Genomic DNA, 21,802 nt, shown 5'->3' with positions numbered 1-21,802 from the left:
TTTCACAACTTGGACAGTTTTGCAACTGTTTAATAAAATACCATCTTACTACATGGAGGTCTAAAAAGGGTATCAGTGTATTTTCCAGATTTATAGCTTTGATGTAAATTCAACACTTAGAACAAACAAATAGCTCCAGGGGATATATGTGTTCCCACTATGACATGAAATCCATTTCCATCAACAGTGATGCTCCATACTCAAAAGCACTGATCATCTGACTCATATGGGAAACAGTTTCTATTCTTAAACACAAACAGTCCAGGAGATGTTTAGAAATACATTCCAGGTCATTCAGGACGACAATACCTCGGTGCAGGCAATCAGATCAACTGTTGTCACACTCTGAGAAGGCGACTGAACCTGCTCTGCCATCTGCATGCCAGGACTTGTGTTCCAGAGGTCTCCAGACCTCCAGACACAGATCAATGCTCCAAATCCATCCTGGCACTTCATATCATGCATGCAAATATTAAAAACATTCAAGTTCTGACCAGAGTCAGCTTCTAAGTGCTCTGTTTTTGTGTGAGAGGTGGTCCCAGCTTTTGGAATATATAGTGTTACCTGAGCTTACAAATGATCCTAAGTCCTCAAGTTATTCTCAGAAGTTAGCCCAAGTGAAAAGAAGCAACACACCTCTGGAAATCTCTAACTATAGGCAAGCAATAGCTTCTTACCTTCTTAGAGAAAATGGAACCTAAAAGTGCCCAGAGAGCTCACTTTGAAGATGCTGCAGACAGGCCCATTGGGAATGTAACACTGACCTGGAGCTCTGGGCTCCCTCTCACGTGTAAATCTGCTGAGCTTAACTGTGAAATTTGGAAGCTTGTAGCGCTCTCACTTTGTGAGTGCGTGTTAGAGGCTCAGCATGCTTGCCAATATCTCCAAGAATGCAGCTTAAAAAAACAGTCTAGTGCACATACCAGACAGTAGGAAGTAAGAATGTATTTTATCCAACTCTACTCAAAAAAGCCCAGAACTCGGGGCTTGAAGTGATTAGAAACAGAGCATGACGGCTGGGAGACCTTCCCTCTTGTTGGAGAGAGTAGTTGGCTCAGGTTATGTAGTTGGCTCATTGAGCATGTCTGTTGAACTAAAATTATTTTAACCGTAGAAAAATGAATTAAAGCAGATGCTATAATGTAAAATTATCTGCACAGTAGAGATATGAAGTTAGCATGCCTGAAAACTGAAACTGCTGCTGAGAGCTGCAGAGCACATTCACATAATTACTGCCACCCTTATGCTGAGATCTTGCCTAGAGGCAACCCTGAACGAAGTTGTTATGTGTATGCTGTGAATGAAGGGTGTGTGGCTTTGCACAAGTTCTAAGATTTTCAGATTTCTTGTCGTGATGGGTATTGTCAGACTGCTGTATCTTTTCAGCAGCCACACTCTGAAAGTGCCATCATTGGCAGCAAAGCAGGAACATTGTTCTCACTGTAATGGACCATCCCAATTATGAGGTAGAAATCCCTTGTCTGAAGGCAGAGGCATAATGATAATTGTCTGCATCCCACCTGTACCCTGAGATTAGTAATTTTTTTGCCAAAAAACCATTATTTTCTTAACCCTGAATATAACTTTTGCCTGAATTTTAGTTCAGTATCATAAGCACTTTTCAGGACTCTGGGGTTTGTGGATAGGTCACTTCATTGCTGTATCCCATACCAGACCATCCATCTCTGTGAGCCCTAATGCTACCAAGGAGCATTTTATTGAAATGTTCCATACAAGAAAAAGTACAAGGTGATAAGCATAATCCAGAAGGTAGTGTAACAAAGTAAAAACTGTCCAAAGAGCACTCAAAATGTACAGACAGACCTGAGTACTTGACAGACCTGTTTAAAAAAGACAAACTTATATTAAAATATCCAAACAAAAACCATACCAAAAAACAACACTGCAAATCTACCTAAATTCAACGTAGTTAAAATTCACTTGCTGTTTGTTCAGAAAGGTGAAGTATTTCAATAAGTTCCTTTTTCTGTGCACTTGGTTACCTCCATCAGCTCTAGGTGTAATTGCAGGTTCTGCAGGGAACTTAAAGAATTAAGTTATTCCAGCTTTCTTCAGTTCCTTTGAATTTCACATTCACGCTGCTGAATGCCATGCAAACACTCCCCAGTGTCCACCAAGTGGAGCAGTACTTGACTAATTGCCAGGCCCCAGGGTTTCCCTTCCACTGGCAGTTTTCCTCAGCTAAAGATTAAGCAGACGCGATCTTCTGTCCCTGTGCCCAGTCAGAATCCAAGTAGAGACAGATCTCTACTCCTCTCATACTGCTCACTGTGCGCAGTGACTAAAACATCCTGTAGGGCCATAAGTAGGCATAGAAATGATGCTGCTTTTCTCCTCTCAGAGCTCAGAGCTGCTTTTTGCTGGAGCCCTGCCCGGCTGTGCAGGCACTGAGCACTCTCCAGATGCTGGAGCACAGCTCAGCTGCTCAGGCATCTCTGTCTGTTTCCAGTTTTGGTCTCTTTGGTTTTTTTTGTAGGGACAACCACTGGTTCCATCCAGTGATGGCCCAAAAAACCCCCAGATCGAACATCCTTTCTGTCTCCAAGACAGAGAACTGGGCAGATGTTGTCAGTTACTCCAGGTTGCAGCAATTTTGCTGTGGAAACCCTGTTGCTCTTTGTGAATAACCAGGAAGGACCACACCAGCGCGGGAGGCAGCTCTGTGTGAAGGCAAGGAAGCAGATTCCACTCTTGTGTCTTCCAGAGCTCAAAACAAATCAGAAATGGCCCCTCCAGCCAACACTACACTAAGTCATTGGCACCTCTGCATGCCAGGAGATGTCACTCACAGCCAAGGCTGCCCACCCTCAACTCCCTTCTCACAAAAAAACCCTAAGTAACAAAAGTTAAAAATAATCAGGCAACCAACTGCTTTTAGACATTCAGTAAGCAGAGAATAAGGCTTCTTTAAAGGGTGATGTGAGGAATGTCAAGCAGAAAAGATACTGTGCATAGACCAAAGCCATGCTTGTTCAGACAATCTCACTGTGACCCATCATCTCTATCTAATAAATACAAATATTTTTGTAAGCTCTGATTTCGCACAACAGATAAAGCTGATGTTTGATCTTTCATTGGGATGTTCATGCTCAGTCTGTTACAGAAGGGGTCACAAGAGGTTGTACTGCAAGGCCATCCCTCTTCCACTGCACAAGGGTCACACTGACAGAGACAGCTCTGTCTCCACCATCTTTGTCCTCCAGCACTCCTCTATGTGGTCAGAAATGTTCCCATTTTCAACCCTAATTTATTCATTGTCTATTCTCTCATCCTGTCTTCCACTTCTATCTCACAACTTCTGCAATGCCCAGTCCTAAGAGAATTTATTCTCTCAGTCAATTTGTAAGAAATGATCCTTTCTGGATTTTTGTCTTTTCCAGCATTTTCTGTCCTCCTGAAGAGTCAGCATCATGTCTCTGCATGTAGAATTATTTGCTTATATTTTTCTTGAGCATTCTGACCAGAGCAGCAAGGAGACTGGCCTTGCCATTCCACAGGAGATGATACAGCTCAGCCTAAATGAAGTGAGGTGGGCACTTGCACTACCTCAGAAACATGGTCACCCACCATCACAGGCTATGCTAAGTCAACCCAGAACCTCTCATGCAATCTCAGCAAACCCACCCAGGAGAGAGGGGCTCTGGCAATGCAGTCTGTGCACATTTTCTCACTGCAGGGGTTTGTGTCTGTAGAGTTCTGCTGGCAGTGATTGTGGGGAAAGGGCATGGGAGCAGTCAGTGCTGCTGTTCAGCCTGGAGAGAGACACAGACATCATCTTCCTGGTGAGTGAAAATGTGATTTCAGTAGTCACGAAGTTCTGATTACTCTGTGAGGCTGCAGAACTTGCAGGGTTCAGGGTTTGATGCACATTACGCAAAAGGCACTCCTGTCTTCAGATTCACCACAACCAAAACTCTGAGTGCATAAACACTCATAACAGCCACACTGCTTCATTTATCAACCCTTTTATGAAATTTTCCCTGTCCCCAACTGACTTATTACTCATTCTTCATCTGCCTTTTTCATTTAAACGTGCTTGTATCCAAGTTACCTAGGAAGCCTTTGCAGCAAAGTAATGTAAGCCACCTGTTTCAGGCCAGCATATTGGAAAAGTCTTTTCTTAGGCTGTCAAGAGGCTCAGGTTTGTCTTAGAATTTACATACAAGCACATATACGGTAACTCAATGGCTTTGGTTTAAGGGGCTTTATTTCAAGATATCAGGACAAGACACTTGGCATGTTGAAATTGGAATTCAAGCTCCAGATCAGGATTTTACATCACTTTTTACAACTGTTACACAGAACAGTGTGGGACACTCTGTTCCAAGCTTTAATTATTCATATGGCAAAGACTGTGGCCCTAAATATTGGTGTGATCTCTGCCCCTCCTTGTAGCGCTATGTAGAATAATAAATACACATTTACTGGGTTATATTTTCCCAGATGAAATACTTGTAAGTGCTGAAGTACAAACATTGAAGTGTCAGTGAAACTGATAATCCAAACAGTATAATGGGTTTTTTGGATGCTGTCTCGTAGAGACATTTGATACTGAAATCATGCATCCCTATGTGTCTCAAACCCACAGACTCCTATGAATTTAGGCTGTACAACTTGGCAGCTTGAACTGTCCCATGTGCACACATACCTGTGCATTAGTCAGCTGGAAGATAAAGAGTGTGGCTGTATCTGAGATAACACCAAACTGAGACCAAAGCACACCGACACTTAGGACTGGGACTGGAATTGAAAATAAATTTGACAAATAGGTGAGAGCCTGGTGAAGACATCTAACTCACTTAAGGAATAAAGCAAATATGACATTTAGGCAAGAGCCATCACTGAAAGACAGTGTGGTGAGCAATCTGTAAAGTAGCTTTTCCAGAGAAAATGTTATTGCAGCTATAGCAATTTATAGTAAGCTTTCCCTCCATCTAAAGCTGGTAAATCCTCCTGTGAGGTTCTATGACCAATTTTGGACACTGCCTTTCAGGAAAGATGTAGACCACTTGGAGAAACTCCAGAAGAGAATGAGAAAGATCACAAGCCTAAAAGCTTGACCTATGAGGAAAGACTGAAGGAACTGGAATTAAGTTTGCAAAAAAGAAGAGTAAAGAAGGCTCATTAGTTGTCTTCAGACAAATGACATTTCTATCTGCCAGTGCTGGTGTAGCCAATCCTGCCTCAGGATGAGGGTGGCTCCTGGATTTTCTCCCAGTTCCGTTTCCTTGGTTCAGAAGGAGGGGAGTCAGCAAAAAAGGGACAATGCACTCATAAGGCACGCTGTTAGCAAAGCCAATGCAGTGCATATGCTCTCCCTGTGGGATACAGCTGCATTTGTATAAAGATGCTCCCTCCTTCGCCCAACAAAGCTCCAGGTTTTGTTTAGACATAATTCAGCCACAGCAACCCCCCTGCTGTGTGCTGTCCATGTGTGCAGCACTGCCTGGTGTGGGAGTACCTCATCCTTTTGCTGCTCTTAGTGTTGTGGCTGGGATACAACCCTGGGAAATTGCACAAGATGCATTGAATGAGCCCTCTTTTCTGGGAAAAAAAGAAAAGCATGTGGAAGTCCTGGAGAGCTGCTGGGTGCTGGGGGCAGCAAAAGCTGAGCAATAGTAGCAAGGGATGGATACAAAGGAGTAGGCAGCACACAGGCCCTTCTCTCTGCTGCACAGCTGCCCGCAGCACAGAGGGGCTTTGTGGCCCTGTGGTGCAGAGTTACTGCTGAGAGGTGATGTCCAGGGGTTCTAGCCCAGGCTGCCACACCAACAGGTGCCCCATTCACCTGTGCACCAAGCAGGTTCCCCTGTCAGAGACCTTCCCATGGCACAGAGCTGGGGTGGTGCTCAGCCTCCCTGGCTCTCTGCAAGGCACTCATACCCCCTCCCACTTTGGCCTCACAGCCCATCTCCCTGGTGTTATACAATGGCCCCACCAACTCTTCCCAATGCCTTCTCATTAAATAATCTCTCAGCAGAGATATTTTTCTGACTTGCATCCCAGCAGTCAGACCTAAATACTCAATATTCTTAAATACAACCAGCAAGTGGCAGGATGCTGCTGATACAATGACCTTTAGAGAGTTATTTTTCACATTTCTATGCTGTTTACTGGACTTCTAAACCCATATCTTACTTATACTCATTTCTTTACGATTCTCACATCAAAGAGGTTTTTCAAATCAGAAGACAGAAATGCTATCCGTTACATCAGTTTCCTTTCAGGAAACCTCTGGTATTAATTTGCTACTAGCCATCAAAGCTATATTTTAACTGTAGAAGATTTATTGCCATTACCACAAGTTTCATCAGAAAACATCCAGTGAGCTCAAGGGAGGGCTTTCCCTCCTCCCCGGCTTACCAGCTAAATTATTGCTTGAATATCCTTGACTATTATATGATATGAAGGCATTTGTTTGTCTTTTTTTGGGAAAAAAATGCATTGAGCACTGACACCTTTCAGCTTTGTCATTATTGACAGTTTGAATGCACAGACGTGCAATGACCCAATGGTGCTGCCAGGCTTCCACTTGTGCTCAAGATCCTTACATTCTTCTTTCTCTTCTCAACTGTCCGGCCATGATTTTTTCCTTATGCTTCTTTTGACCATCTTTTACACTTTCCAACTTTAAATTTGCACTAGGTTTTTTTTTTTTTTTTTTTTTTTTTTTTTTTTTTTTTTTTTGCCTCTGAATATGCATCTTTAGGAGATTCTATTATTTTCAAATTAACATAACTTTCAGCAGTTGGATTATGGCTTTTGTGGAATGAAGTAAGAAGAGAATGGGCTGCTTCTTATTAGCATTCCTATTTCCACATTTTAAATACTCTGCTGATTCAGCTCAAGTATTTTTATTTTGTGATGCTACTTCTTTTAAGAGACACTAGACATTGTTGACACAGAATAAGTGTGCATGACATTTATAATAATTTGAAACTCTCATAGAAATTCCCCTTTTTCTCTTGAGACTGGGGTCAACATACATTTCTCTTGAGCTGGAAATAATGTATAGCAAATTGTGAGATGGTCACCCTTGGTTCTGAGAAATTGCCTTGTCTTTCACTGAAATCCACCATCATATCAGCTTTTCTTGTCCCTATGCAGAGAGCCATGCCCTTTTTGTCTCCAGCATCCTGGCTGGCAACGGGCACTGACCTTCAGTTGCTTTGGTCTCTTGCTCCCAGTTCAGCCCCAGGCAGCTATTGTGTACAACTATTTACTTATTGTTACTGAGGCCAGCAGGACCACTGCTTACACTGGAAGATGGGTGATGTGTGAGTCACATCACCAACCCAGCACGGCCCACCCTTTCCTGCGTCCCACAACCACCCACACATGAGGGGGATGCACAAGTTATCATGAAAAAAAGAGAGGAAATAGCCTCCAGAACAACCACTCCCCCCTTCAACACCCACGTTGGGCCAGCAAGTTTCAGAAACTTCCTGAAGAACAGAAAGTCCTGAGCTTTGTAAATGCTGCAACGCCCCACAGGAGGTTCAGATGGGGACTGACTGCAGAGGAAAGAGATCCAAACACCCCGTCACCCACAGCTTGCTCTGCACCCAGCACTTTGACTCCCAGTGGTGTCAAAAGTCACCAATTTTCCTGCACGCCCTCTCCACTGAACCTTTCCTGCCTTGAAAGGGTTGAGGCCATCAAGCCTCTCACCACACCTCAAGGATGTTTTTCTCTGAACTGTAGATTCCTGGGATCACCTCGCATATTGAATAACATCACAGCTTTCAAGGGCTCACTTCCCTGCTTTCCAAAATAAACAGCACAGCTGCCCAAAGTGCCACATGTCAGCAAGTGGAGCCGCTGCCTGTGCTGCCTGATGATTTGTGCACAGAAAAGCAATCAGCATTTCTCCTGAAGTTTCACTTCCCATTCAGGACCAAAAAACCATTGGAGACTGATCACAGACACACAAACACTGTTCCAAGCTGGTGCCCCATCAGCAGAGCCACTGGCAAGGCCCCTGGGGGTGATGCCCATTCCACAGCAGTCCCACATGTGAGTGCCTAAGCTGCAGTGCATAGCTGTGCCTGGGATTATGCCTATACCCAGGTTGTGCCACCCCCTAATACTATGATTTCCAGTGCTGTGATTTCCAGCACAGCTATTTGCTGTTTTAGACGAGCATTTCTCAGTCCTATAAGGTATCCAGTGAGTTTTTCCTCCCTTAACATGCATAGCACCCATTGCAGCAGAGAACGCTGTAGGCACCTTCCCTTTGCAACTAACCCTAGCAGATGAAGGAAAGACCCCTTGCTATCCAGGCAGGGCAGCAGCCCTGCTGCCTCCTTTCAGCAGGCCAGGGCTAGAGCTGCATGAATAAAAAAGATAGCACTCTGCTTAAACACGTCCCAACTCACCCCTTTACCTCCAGTTGTCAGCACTGCGATCTCCATTCCTCATTGCAGAGCACAGGACAAGGAACAGCTGGAATAGTTTCTTTCTCTTGCTGAGGAGCACATCCACTATCTAGGCCTTGTGGAAAAATATACTGATTTCTCAGAGGTCAGCTTCAATAACTAGGATTCCCACAAAGCATGAAGAGAATTCAGCTCATGGTATTTGGCATGAATATAATTCTCTGTTCCTCATGCTGCTACAATTTCCATTTCAAATAGCAGGAAACAAATTACCCTGTGGTATTTTTAGTGACAACCAATGGTGAGGAACGATGGGATCAAAGGCTATTGCAGGACACAAGCCTTGACAAAGTTCCTGAGCGTAAGAGAAGAAATACTTCTTGGAAGTTACAAAGGTAATAAGATAAATATGAATCCAAATTTCCACGGTCAAAGGAGCACTTTAAAAAGGCTGGAGCCTCACGCTGGCATGTAACAAAACAGCAAAGGAGTTTAAGTTTTTCTGGATGAATGGGCTGGCACAGGATGCTATTAATCTCTAAAATTCAGATTACTTATTAATGGGATGTGCAGTGAATCCTGAGAGAAGAATTAGGCGCAGGAAAAGGAACTCATTTATAATCAAGCCATAGTTTGGCGTTCAATTTGCCTGTCTCCATTAATCTTCCCTCTCCCCACTATTCTCACCTCAAATATTTCAAAATACAAACATGAAACATTTTGGATAAGGCAACAAGGGTTCAGGGGGGCAGCCACAGCAGCCCACCTTTCTTTCCAGAAACCCTGGGCCCATGTGAAGAGGAGCCACAGGTCTGCTGCTTCCCTGGAGCCACTGTGTTTCCCAGCCTCTTTCAGCACCATTCTCCCTCTGGCTTGGGATGGGAGGACTGATGGCTCGATGGCTCAAGCTCGAGTCAGAGCCAACCTTCCAGCCACAGGATCTCCAGTCCAGCTGCAGAGCTTGCAGCAAGTTCACATGAGCACACATTTTCCTCACATCTCCTGCAGGAGCAGGGACACTGAAAAGGTTATTTATTAACAGCCCTGGGACAAATGAGCAAGAAAGAAAACGAATCCATTTACAAATCAGCTAAAGAGAAAACTTGTGACTCTAATGGTCTCCTTTGTAATTCCTTAAGTGTGGCCTGAAGCTGCCCTGGCATCATTTCTTGTGATGCTGAATCAGCAGAACAGCCCCACTTGTGCATTGAATAGCCTGATAAGAGCAAAATACACCCAAGAGAGCACTAACTTACACCATGTCCTGATTTTTCTTTGTTTCTGTTAAGGTTTGGGGAGACTGATAGTGCCTAAATTTCACACCACTAAATACCAAGCAGTGACTCTCATTAGCATCTACCTCTGCAATCCAGGACAAACTCTTTCCTCTGGGACAAGGTGGAGACAGGATAAAGAGAGAAAACTCATGCTAGAGCTGTCTGAAAGAACAACGTCATTGCTATCTGAGCTCTCATTTAGGAGCACACCAACCCTGAATACTTTGCCAGACTTTGTTCTTTGATAACATTTCTCAAGGGCGGGGGGGAGGGGAACAAAAATAACAAAACACTGTTCTGTTTAACAGTTACCCATAGCAGAGAAAAGCTGAGCTAAAGTTTCCAACAATTATCAGTACAAAATCCTAAACCAGACATGCAATGTACCATTTTTGAATTTAAAACTGACTGGACAAGAGTTCCATCATGTGGAATTGAAAGCTGTGTAAAGAGAACAAGGCAGCTTATCAAGATGACACATTAGGACAAGTGTTAAAATGCTCAGTATAGCAGTGATATGGATGAAGAAACCAAGACCTCAAGCAGATATGGTAAATTGTTGTGTAATTCATTGGGAGGAACTGTATGTCCAGGAAGGAGAGATAAATGATGTCCAAGGTATCTATGGAAACCACTATCTTATACAGGAAACAATTAAACTCAGAAGACAAACAAGAGAAAAATAACTCAAACTTCAGGTGCTCATAAGGCCAACAACATTAATTGAAAGCAGGATTTGATCCCAAAGAGATGGAGCTCACTTAAAGAGATGTGAAATATGGAAATGAAGGAGAAATAGGAGCTGTACAGTAACTCCTTGGGGCTGTCTCCTCAGAGAAGATGAGGGAACCCTAGCCTTAAATCCATTCGTAAACTGGCTGGGCTCCCACAGCAGTCTTATTCAGATGACTCTTAGCAGTAGGTTCCTTCCTGGGCCATGACCTGCTCATCCTTTACGCAGGCATGAGGGAAGTCAACTTACTTTGGGTGGGAACGGTGAAGTCAAAGTGCTTGGGAACATTTTCAGTTTTGCACTTGCCCTCACTGAAAGCATCTGAGAACTTTTCTTGCCCTCCTGTTTTGTGTGATATTTTTATCCAGTATTTTTCTGTCCTTAGAGCCTCTTACAGCTCAACTTAGGCCTGGCTACATTTTTGCTACACTGATCACACTGAAACAAAAGCTTCTTAAACTCTGATGGTCTTACCAGTTATAAATGAAAAAATATGTGAATGCCTTGTTTAAGAATGGAGAAGTTTTTAATGTAGCTATGATACAGCAAATTAATGCAGCAACAGTGCATGACCTTACAAAACAGGAAGACAATGTTCGTTTTGAAAAATTGCTTTGGTACCATTTTCTCACCCATGCTCACTCCCCCCATAATCACAGGCACCAAGCTCATCAAGGTGCTCCAGCAGGATCCTGTGTGAGGTGAGACCAAGTGCCAAATGCCAAATTCTCACTGCACCTCTTGAGTTCCTCTTCAGTGACAAGCTACAAATTCTTGAGCAGGTCTTTTGCCATCTTTGGGAGTTAATGGTTACCACAGGGTGATCCTTTTTCCTGGAAATCCCTTTTATCTAGAACAGGTGGCTGCTCGGTGCCTTTTTGCCCCCCTCATTCTGAGTACCTTAGCTCCCACTATCTGTCTGCTTGCCAGGAGAGAAGGACAACTTGCACAGAGGATGTGCTGTGAGTTTACTGTGATCCATCTGTTATTTGAGCAGTTTTAGTCCCCAAAGACTTGTCTGCACAGTGGCTTTATCAGCACCCAGGCCTTTTCCTGACAAGTCATCCATGTGAGGCTTATCAGGGCACAGGCAGCCAGACTTGTCGCAAACACATTTTTTAGCGCTCACTCAGTTTTAGTGCAGTCAGTTACATCCTTGGTTAGCAATACAGACCATTCTTTTACCCCTTGATCTGTTGCTTTTTCTCTCTCTCACACGCACATATTTCCATTCACATTTCCTCCAGACCAGCTGTAGTATTTCTGCTCCTCCAGCTGCCTGCCCACCTTGTGCATGATGCGTTTTCACAGTCCCTCATTGCAGCGGGGAAAAGGTCTCTTTGGTCTGGTTAGCAAAGGAAGTAGGGTTTAGGGCTGCTGTGGTAACCATGCAGCTCTGCTGCTCAGATGTAGGCAGGTCTCCTGCTCAGAGCTTGTGGCACAGCACTCCTGAGCACAGCAGCAGTGACAGTCTTTGGGAAGTCAGAGGATGCTGAAATCCTGGAGAGCAGCAATGAAGCCTGTCCCTGGGTGTCACTACCAGACTCACCACAGAGGATTTTAAATAGTTTACAACCAAGATCTCATTGACAATGTTAGAGCTGGGGCTGTTTTCAGCCTGTCACCTGCCAAGCAGCTCCCTGTGACAGTACAGGGTGAGACATTGTCACCAGTGTAGCTGAGACATGGTATTGTTCCTATATCCAGGGTTGCAGGACAAGGCTGGCATTAATTTCAGCTTCTCCCATAAAGCTCCTGTCAGACAGGACAGTTGCAGTTATCCCAGAGCAGAAGCACAGCACCCACAAGGAGGCTTTTTGCACACACATTTTCTCATGTCACATTCTTATGAGTTCAGCCTCCCCCCAGGACACAGACACCAAGCAAGGCCAGGACTCTCTCACTACTTTCCCAGTATTGCCAAGCTCCCCTTGGCTCTGTGGCTTTCACAGCTGACTCCCGCTCTCAGCAGCTCTGTCTGCCCACATCACATGGGAAACTAATACAAAACAGGTAATGCTGGAGGCCTCATCTTACTTTTTAGCCTTTCCCTAAAAACAACTCATAATGCTTAAATCTGACACACTGCTTTTCACCCATACATTGCCAAGGAGTTTACAGAGGTCAGAACCATTATTCCCCCAGGTGATGACAAAGCATAAGAGAGCAGCAGACATCCCAATGCTCTGCCCTGTGGACCACCTCACCCACTTGTCTGGGTATCTCTTATGGACCAGAGGTTGCAGCAGACTCCCTCCTGCAGAGAGGCAGAATTTCCAAGGTCCAGGGAAAGAGCAGCATGCTTTGGCTACAGCTACTCTTAAATTCATCCTCCATCATTTTGATATATTCTCTGATGTTCTGCTAGACTAACAATTCGGAGATTAATGGTCCAGTAAAGTACACACATGACTCATGATACAATTTCTATTCAGTTCTGCTACAACTTTAAAAACAGGGAATAAAAATTGAAAATGTCATTTAGGTTAGAAGAAAATGCTGGGAAAGAGCAACATAGGAATAAGAGTCCCATAGAGGAATGCCCTGTGTCTCCTTCCTGCAGACTAACTTCAGGGATCAAGCAAGGAGAAACCAGCAGAGTTAAAAGAATTCATTACTACATTATAAAGATGCCAATAAACTAAAGACCAACTGCTATACCGCACCAAAAGTTCCCAAGATGTATAAATTTATGGCTACAGTCTCCTGAGAAATAGAGAGACAAAAGAAGTTCTCCAGATCCCTATTTACAGAAGGACATCTATTCCCAGCAAGGTCTATGGAATCCAGTTAATATTCTTAGGTGCCAAGTGGCCACAGGACTGAAGATTCTTAAATTGGTAGAGAAATTACTAGTCTCTGTAGCTGAGACATGCTTTGTAACCTAAAAAGCAACTGTGAAATTACTGTCTTTGACAAGGAGTTCACAGCATGGGACCAGGTTCTATTGTAAACCACTATTTTAAGATGAAGTACAGGGATTTAGTTTCACAGTTTGCTTAACTGCTCTGTTTGCTCTGCCATAAAAAGGGACTAGCCTCTGTCTTATGCCACAGTTCCACCTTTCAAATACAGTCCTAATTCTCTTTAGTTAATGACAGAATAAATTCTAAAGAACCCTTCTGGAAAATTCTTTTCTTCTTTTCTGTATAGCTTTCATGGTTTTGGTCACAGCAGTATTTCTAAATACTGTAAACAAGAGCCTGACCACTCGATTTACCAGAATTAAATTCTTTTTGGTTTCCGCTGTGTTCATGTTTACTGCAGTTTCAAACAAAGCTGACAAACAGTAAGCTTCCTATATGATTTCAGTGAAGTGAGACTAAATATCTAAAAGCTTTAGATCAACTTATTTGGCACATCCAATTCAAGACAAAATTGCAGATTTCCAGTGCATTTCCCTAAAGAATCTGGAGCCAGCAGCTAGGGGCTGATTGTGGCAAAGAGCAGATGTTCTCCCTGGCAGGAGCTGCCCACTCCCATTCTGCCAAAGAGCAGGGAGGGACAGTTTTCAGCAGAGGAACAAATCCCACTCCATTACCTGTTCCCATCACCAAACTCACCCTCCACAAAGCAGCTCCACCTTTTCTTCCCACTGCATTCCTGCTCCCTGGGTTCTGCCATGCACTCTGGATGTTTCCATCCATCAGCTGTACTGAAGGGACTCCAAATTCCCTCCATCCCTCACTTTTGGAGGAGTCCACCCCTTCTTTCTAAGCCCAGAGAGGAAGGTGGAGATGCTGCTGCCTCCCCCAGCTGCAGTGTGACTTCTGGTAAAGGTTAGAAACCACAGCAGCAGAAACAGCCTCTTCTGTCTCTCCCCTGTCTCAGGAGCCCCTACAAGCAGATTGTGGCAGTGCTGTGAGCCAGCTGAGAGGCTGAAGTGGTTTCTGAGTCCTGAGCTGCTGACTCACCTTTTCTAGTCAGCACACAGAGATCAAAGGCCAGGGATGGTTTGAGCTTTGGTTGAGAGGGTGAAGACAGTAAATGAAAACACAGACTAAATCTCATTCCTTTGTAAAAATAGGCCCATTTTCTTTGAATCCTCTCTGTCAAGAACACTCTGGCATTCGCCATGATTTGTGTTCAGGGCCAGGACTCTCAGGAGGATCAGAAACAAATCAAACTAAGAGCCTTTAACTTCTACTTAAGCAACATAAAAATGTTTGCTCAAAGGTGCAAGTCTCAGCCTGTAAATCAGTCAAGGGTTACTTTTTGGTCATAAGAGATGTAGGATTCAGCTGGGTGAAGGTCACAAGGGAGCACAGAACAGCACAGGTCAGGCTGATGGATGCATGTCTCCTCATACTAGAAACTTCATCCCTGTGTTGACAGCACAAAGGGGATTTAAAAGGCAATGTGAAGGAAGACAGTGAAGTGGCTCTGCAGATCCTCACTGAAAGCTTTTCCCAAGCTGGAATGGACAAATATGGGCCCCAAAGGTTTCAGACAAGAACCATAATAGGCAGAGTTGTGGCATTGCTGGTGGTGGCCAAGCACCAACAGAACAGTGACAGCACTGACCATTACACTATTGGCATCACCCCTGAGTGGTGCCAGTGCAGCACTAGGGACAGAGGGAGAAGGAGCCCAAAGAGAAGGCTGGGAAACAGATCTTTGCAGAATTTTCCACATTTGGGGGCAGTGAATGTGTGAGATGATGTGAGCAGATGAATTTGTTCAGTGTGCACTTAACCGACTCTGTTCTCTTCCATCTGGTCTCTCACACTTTTCCCCTTAAGTAATTTCTTAATTTGTACTGCTAATGCAGTGTTTCAGAGCACAGGGCTTGCTTTGTGTCTCTCCTTGTGTTTCAGTGAAGATTTTCCTCCTGCACTTCCCAATAACTTCCATGAAAATGACTTTTACCCTTACCCTCCTTCTGTTCTTTCATTTGGGCCAGTGTCGACTTTCAAGTTAGACAAGCTGAAAGTTATCATAGAATGAAAGGGACAAGGCTAGAGACTAGGACAGGTGCCTTTTCTCTTTCAGCAGCAAGATTTATTAGGCTCTGCTGTTCTCCGTGTGAGCATTCTAACAGCTCTGTGACTCAGAGACACTGATGGAAATGCCTGTCATAAACCTTCAGCTCTGCTCAGGAAAGGAGGTTTCCAGTGAGTTGAAAGTTAAAGGCAGTTTTCACACCTAGATGACAAAATAATAATAGAGTTTTATAATTTATAAGAGTCTATAATAATTATAGAGTTTTATCCCCATTTTCAGCTTTCAGAAAACCAACTGGAGTGATTCTCTTGTGAACATGATCTAAAGTTTTACAATTTAAATTTGGTCAGCCTCAAGCAATGCTAATCCCTTAAGATTTGGCTTTTCAAAGTAATTTCAGTATCACTTACTTCATCCCAAAGTTCAGCCTAAACAATTCTGTCTTTAACCACATCTTAACCACTTAGATGATTCCTAAGCTGAGAGCTCAGCTCCTGTCTCAACAGACTTCCAACCACATCCAGCTCTGTGCAACACTGTTATTGGGCATTGGGTTAGTAAGGAGGTATAAAATACCTACCCAGAGAGTATTAAGCCAAAAGTTTAATTTCCTAGCTGCTCTCAAACCCACAGGTGGAAAGATGTCTTAGGAAAAGAAGGAATGGAAGCATGATACTTTCGCACCACACTATTCCAGTTATGCAACTTAGGTAAAACCAAAATGAGTATAAATTATTATAGCTTCTGTAACACTTTGCTTTTCAGGTGTTCAGCCTCTTCAATTCATTCTTTCTCCTCTAGAAATTCCTCAGGGGTTTTCTATATGCTTTCTGGTAATTACAAGTCAAGGGGCAAATAGATTGCACTGGTCACAATAAGGTTGACTAGAGGACAACCTTCTTCCTCCATGCTAATGAAGAACCCAAAACCTCTGAGTTATGGCTGTTCCAGACATATATATATATTTATAGACATGCACATACATACACACACCTCTACTTATTTTTTTCTGAACAACATTGTCTGGAAATCTTTCTGGTCTATTCAGTGTTTGAATGTCCAATTTTCCTCACAAAGTCACATTAGCTGTGCTTTTACAAGCTTGGCTTAAAGCCTTTTATTTGCTCTTTATCTTTCCAACCACTCTTGGCTTCTTTAGACTTTTTCCTCTGACTTAATTGGTATTTGTACTGGTCCTCTTAGCATTGACAAACTCCATCTGCAAATTAGCAGTGATTTTATGCTTTTTAGATCATTATTGGAAATGTCTAATGCCATCAGGCCTCTTGCAGAATACCTCTGAAAACACAGCTGTTTCATGATTATTTCCTTTGATAACTATTTTTGAAGTCTATTGTTATCCAGGTCTTAATCCATGAGTTCATTCTTTGCTAGAGAGTCATAGGGAGAGTTTTGCAATCAGAACAACATCAGAAGTGCATCTATTGTAAAGAAGTTTAAACATGGAAGGTATTCATATTTACTTTTTTCAACCACTTTTTCTTCAACCACTTTTTTTTCTCTGGAAAATAAAACAAGTGCAAAAAAATGAGTTAGAAAATAAAGGACCAGTGCCTTTCCAGTCCTGCACCTATAATCCAGACCATGGCTGTCAAATACCAGCCAGGGAAATTCAGTTCTTCCAGTTCCCCTTTTGTGTAGTCGTTCTTAACTATCAGGAGAGTCAGGCTTTAGGAGTCCCTTAACTTACAGCCCAGATTTTTTCAACAGCCACTCAGCTTTTAAGAATTTTTTTTTTTTCCCTAGAACTTCAAAGAGTGTCCACATGCATAAGACAAAATGCAGCCTGGCTTTTCCCCCCCCCCCCCCCCCTCCCCCCGAATGGGAATCACCCCAGGCTTGTGTGACATCTATTTTTTTTAAGTCAGCTGACTTACTGTGTAAACAAAAGGGCCTTCAAGAAAGCAAAGACAGATTAAAAGATCTACCAATACTTGAAATACTTCCCACCACTCCTTATAAGTGCATTCTCCAGCCAAGTTCTAAACTCAAAAGAAACATATTCCTTGAAGTTCTTGCTGCAGACTCTTGCAAGTGGGACTATCTCCATTCTAGGATGCAGACCAATCTGATCACTTGAGGGGGCCACATGGACTCACGTTTGCTTCTGTCTGGGATGAGTAATTTCCTTTTCAATGCATTCATTCCATTTTGACAATGTACCCACTTCTACAATATTATTCTGAAGGTTACTTTGATAAGTTTCAGTCTCTACAAAACCAAAAGAATATAATCAAACTAGCTATTAAAACTTGGTTACTGAGGAGATCTATCCAGTAATTTCTATAAAACTGATGTCAAACTAAGTTAGCAACAGCTGTCCAGAACACCCACCATCATAGTGCTGGGATATTGGGTGAACAATAGCATTCTTCCCATTGCCAGGGATATCCACAGTGTTCCAGCTTGCTGAAAATGAACATCATTGTGTATAGATCTTCTCAGTAACTATTAGGCACATTTTATTTCAAATTGTTGTTAAACTTTATTGACCTCAAAATATTAATCTACAAAATAAACTACTTCCATTAACATCTATTAAATATTCCTTCATATCAGAATTCATTTCCTCCCCTCCCCCTAAATTTGGAAAAGTATTTAACCAACGCTTTTCTGTTTTTGTCCTGCATCATGATTAAAATCTTGCCCTGTCCATCTCCATAATGATCTTACAATTGATCTATACACATTATTTTGTTCCTAAGGTATACTAAATGCCTCCTTTGAATTATACCTGACCCTGATAAATTTAGATTTTCCCCTGACATCTTTACGTTCTCTAAATAATCTTCCCCAGTTCAGAGTCTATGTTTTCCATCAGTTCTCTACTTCCTCTTTCTCCACTTCCTTTTCATTTGCTTGTTTTCACTTCTATTTGCTGCCTTCACTGCCAGAATGAGCAAATCAAAGTCATCTTCATTCTTGGTTTTGATGTGCTGCTCAATATATCTTCTTGAAATTTGTGATTTTTCCATTCACCTTTTTTTTTACCTTTTTTTCCCCTGTCAGATTTTGCTTTATTACTGTTCCATGCTGGAACAATCTATAGAGAGCAGTCATCAGACAGGGATTAATTAATCTCTGTGTATATAGAGACCTCCAAATCAGAGTTACTACATGAGAACCTTTTATGTTAACATGGATAAATTTTATAAGGTTTATTTCTTTTCAGTGCTGTCTACATGAGATCAGCGTCATGCTCTTGCCAGACTGAAGCACACCCATGTATCTTCTAGTAACTCATACTTTTTAGGTTGTGTCATGCTTTCTGCCCAAGAAAATATTCTGTGATCAATGAAATAACCTGTTGCTATTTAACATCCCAACCAGAATTTCCTTCTTGGCCATGTTAGCATATTGATCCAAATTTCAAAGCAGAGCTGACAGTATCAATAATTAAAAACAAGTGTTCTAAAACTGGAGTGTTCCAAAAGGCACTTATTACAGTCCCTGTGGACATGGCTCACAGGAAACAGGTGTCTTACTGGAACAATTCCCAGTAGTTCCTCTCTGATGAAAGGACATGCCCTTGGTGTGCATTATTGCCTCATTTCAAGGTGGAACCTTCCTACTACCTGACAGACACCACCTGTCCCAGGCTGCCCCGTGCTGAGCCCATTGGCTGCTGCCTCTGGAAAAGACACTGCGAGAGGCATTGTCAGAATCAGTGTGGGGCTTTCTTTTCCCACACAGATGAAATGCAATTCCTTGCTATTTATTGCACCAATATTCTATAGGTCTTGCAAGACTTGCATGCTCTGGGGTCTGTCCATTATAGAACCATCACTGCCTCATCTGCAATTGGCTTGAGCACAGTCAGTTTCCTTTAGTTTCCTTCTGTCTCTTTAAAATTCCACTTTCTAAAAGAAGGCTTACTTGGCCGTTTTTCCTAAATCAGTTCTCATTATCCAAGTTTCTTCCCTGAGATTCCTCACCCACTAGAAAAGACATCTCTGTTCAAGCATTATATTTCATTTTTGGAATGAAACTTTTAAAAGACTGGTTTCAAAAGCTATTCTTATCTCCCTCCTCAACGAAGGCAAATTATCTCCAAATATTTCCAGCTTCACTCATGACTGCATAAAATAATGAGCTAACCTTCTCCTTCTGCCAGTCCTTGCTTTAAATTCTGATGTACGTCAGACCGAGAAAATGCTTCTTCCCCTCAAATGCCATTTATTACATTCTATGAAGATAAAACGTTGGAAAGGTCTGGTTCACCGTTTTGTTTACTCTGGGGGGAAAAAAGAAATCACATTTTGTTTTCCCGTTGTCATAACAATGATAAATGAGAGACTTCCACCTGGTACTGAGCAAGAAACTCTCTGCCCAAATGTTTTCCCTGTTTACTGCCTCTTTTGCGTATTTGTCCGAGTTGCTGGTGTGTGTTTGAAAGGCCCGCACAGAGCTCACTCAGCGCTGCCAGCAGCGCGGAAAGACGGGCCGTGTTGCAGAAGGCTCTGTAAACACAGGGTAAAGGCACCCAGATAGAAAAAAAGCTGATACTAAACTAGGAAATGTTTCTGCCAAACGTTGCGACTGGTGCTGCTACGTGCACCGTGTCAGCTGATTATAAAAGGCAAAGCCAAGTACAAGACATGTATCTGGCAGAGAAATCACGGTGCGATGAGCATCTGCAGCTATTGCCGGGTCCTGCCCCGCTCCTCAGGACCGCGGGTAAGGCCAGAGGGCTGCCAGGCTGCCGGCTGGGGAATCCTCCCCTTCCGAGCCTGTGCACCGAGAGCGCCTGGCACCCAGCCCCAGAGCCATTGTTTCCCAGCGAGATCTGCTAACAGCCGGCACTTGGCTGAGTTTTGGCTCTGCCCTCCCCGCCCTTGGAGCGGGGCGCCGGGCCGAGGGCAGCGCGGGCGGCAGGCGGGACACGCCGCCGGCTCCTGCCCGCCGCGGGGAGGGGATCCCTCGCTCTGACGCGGACAAACTTGTGGCAGCCGCCGGCGCGGAGCCTCCGCTCCCTCCCGCCCCGCTGCAGCGCCCGGGGACCGCCGGCCCGCGGCCACCGCCGGCTCCCCCCGAGCAGCCGCGGCCCCCGCCCGGGCTCCCCGGGCACGGCTCGGCGTTGTCCCCTCAGGAGCGAGCGGGAGTCCAGGGGCTGGAAGATGATGTCAGCCGGGGGCGGACTGCGGCAAGGCTGCGCCCACCCCGGGAGCCCCCGCCGCCGAGCCCTCGCCCACCGCCGGCAGCGCTCCGCGGGCGCCGAGGGAGGGACGCGCCGCCCGGGGATGCCGCAGCCGCAGCTCCCGCCTGACTGGCACATCCCGGAGGAGCTCCTCATGAATATGCACAGCCCCCCGCCACGAGAGCCGGCCGCGGGATGCCGCCACCCCGGGGGCTCCCCGCCGAGCCCCGCGCCCCTGCCAGGGATGAGGGAGGGCTGCTCTGGGAGAGCGGCGCTTCGCTTCTGTCCTTACCCTTTGGCTCGTCCATCAGTGCCGGTGCTCGCTCCCTCCTCCCGCGCTCCCCCCTCCTTCCTCTCTCAGCCTCTGCCGGCTCCGAGCTGCCTTAGTGAGAGGTGCTCATGAAAACGGGCGCTTTAGTGGTCTTTAGCTGTGGGAGGGGTTTGTTTAACTCTACATGACTCAATCCATGTGCAGGCTGACCTCCGCTTTTTCTTTCTCAGAGCGCCGATCGCCTCGGAGCTGCCACGTTCCCAGCCCTGGGGCTTCTCCAGGGGCCGGGGGGTCCCGCAGGGCCGGGGCAGCGGAGCCCGCCCGGGGCCACCCGAGGGGACCAGCACCGCATCCCTGCCTCGGGGGGCACAAGGGCATCGTGCCTACAGAGGGAAAGTATTTCGTTAAGGTAGGGTTTTTTGGTGGTTTTTCTTTGTTTTTTTCTTAAGTCACACGAGACTGAGAAGATACCCTCCACAGCAGTGAGGTACACTAAAGGAAGTGTCCAGAGAAGAGATGACCTTCCTTGTTTCTAGACATGAGGTGCAGCCCACAGGAGAAAAACTCATCCGATCATGAAAGGAAACGAAGTTGCAATAACTGCTGCAAAGTCATTTCCTGTGCCTACCTGTCCCATAGAATGAACTCACACCTCTGACTGCATCTCCTGGGAACTTCATGAAAGAGCCAATTTTAGACTTCCTGCCTGGAAGGCCTGAAGGGATCCTACCCTCCACCACTTTTTATCCCTGACTCACCACAAATAAGAAATACAGGGTAGTGCTGGAGGGTCTCAGCAACTTTTCTCCATAGGTTATGACATTCGGTCCCATTTCAGAAATCACAAATGCCTCCACGCCACTTCTTACAGAGCTGTCAGCCTCCCCCTGCAAAGGAAGTTGTGAACCACCCTGGCTCTTTGACTTCCTTTTCAGAGAAGTGAGCACCAGCTTCTCAGCATCTTCCCTGCTGCTTACCCAAAGGGAAAAGTCACTGGAGCACAGGCCACCAGAACCAGCA

At 44.6% G+C, this 21,802-nt stretch overlaps 1 protein-coding gene across 5 annotated transcripts in view; it reads right to left on the bottom strand.

Annotated features, from left to right (window-relative positions):
- ENTPD1 (ectonucleoside triphosphate diphosphohydrolase 1) overlaps positions 1 to 20,913 on the bottom strand; it is a 28,652-nt gene extending 7,739 nt beyond the window's left edge. The window contains exon 1 of one of the 5 annotated variants that reach the window (XM_083866513.1): positions 20,804 to 20,913. In XM_083866513.1, coding sequence (XP_083722639.1) covers positions 20,804 to 20,819 — 16 coding nt within the window. In that variant the 5' untranslated portion in view covers positions 20,820 to 20,913. Of the gene's footprint in view, positions 1 to 8,399; positions 8,821 to 13,972; positions 14,166 to 19,472; positions 19,677 to 20,803 lie in introns of those variants that run through there. The other 4 variants (XM_083866514.1, XM_083866511.1, XM_083866515.1 and 1 more) reach the window with 4 other exon arrangements.
- Between the last annotated feature and the right edge of the window lie 889 nt (positions 20,914 to 21,802).

This window comes from Zosterops lateralis (assembly GCF_965231275.1).
Source record: "Zosterops lateralis genome assembly, chromosome: 8".
Classification (NCBI taxonomy): domain Eukaryota; kingdom Metazoa; phylum Chordata; class Aves; order Passeriformes; family Zosteropidae; genus Zosterops; species Zosterops lateralis.
The sequence above is the reverse complement of the archived record's forward strand: the minus strand, read 5'-3'. Positions and strand labels throughout refer to the sequence as shown.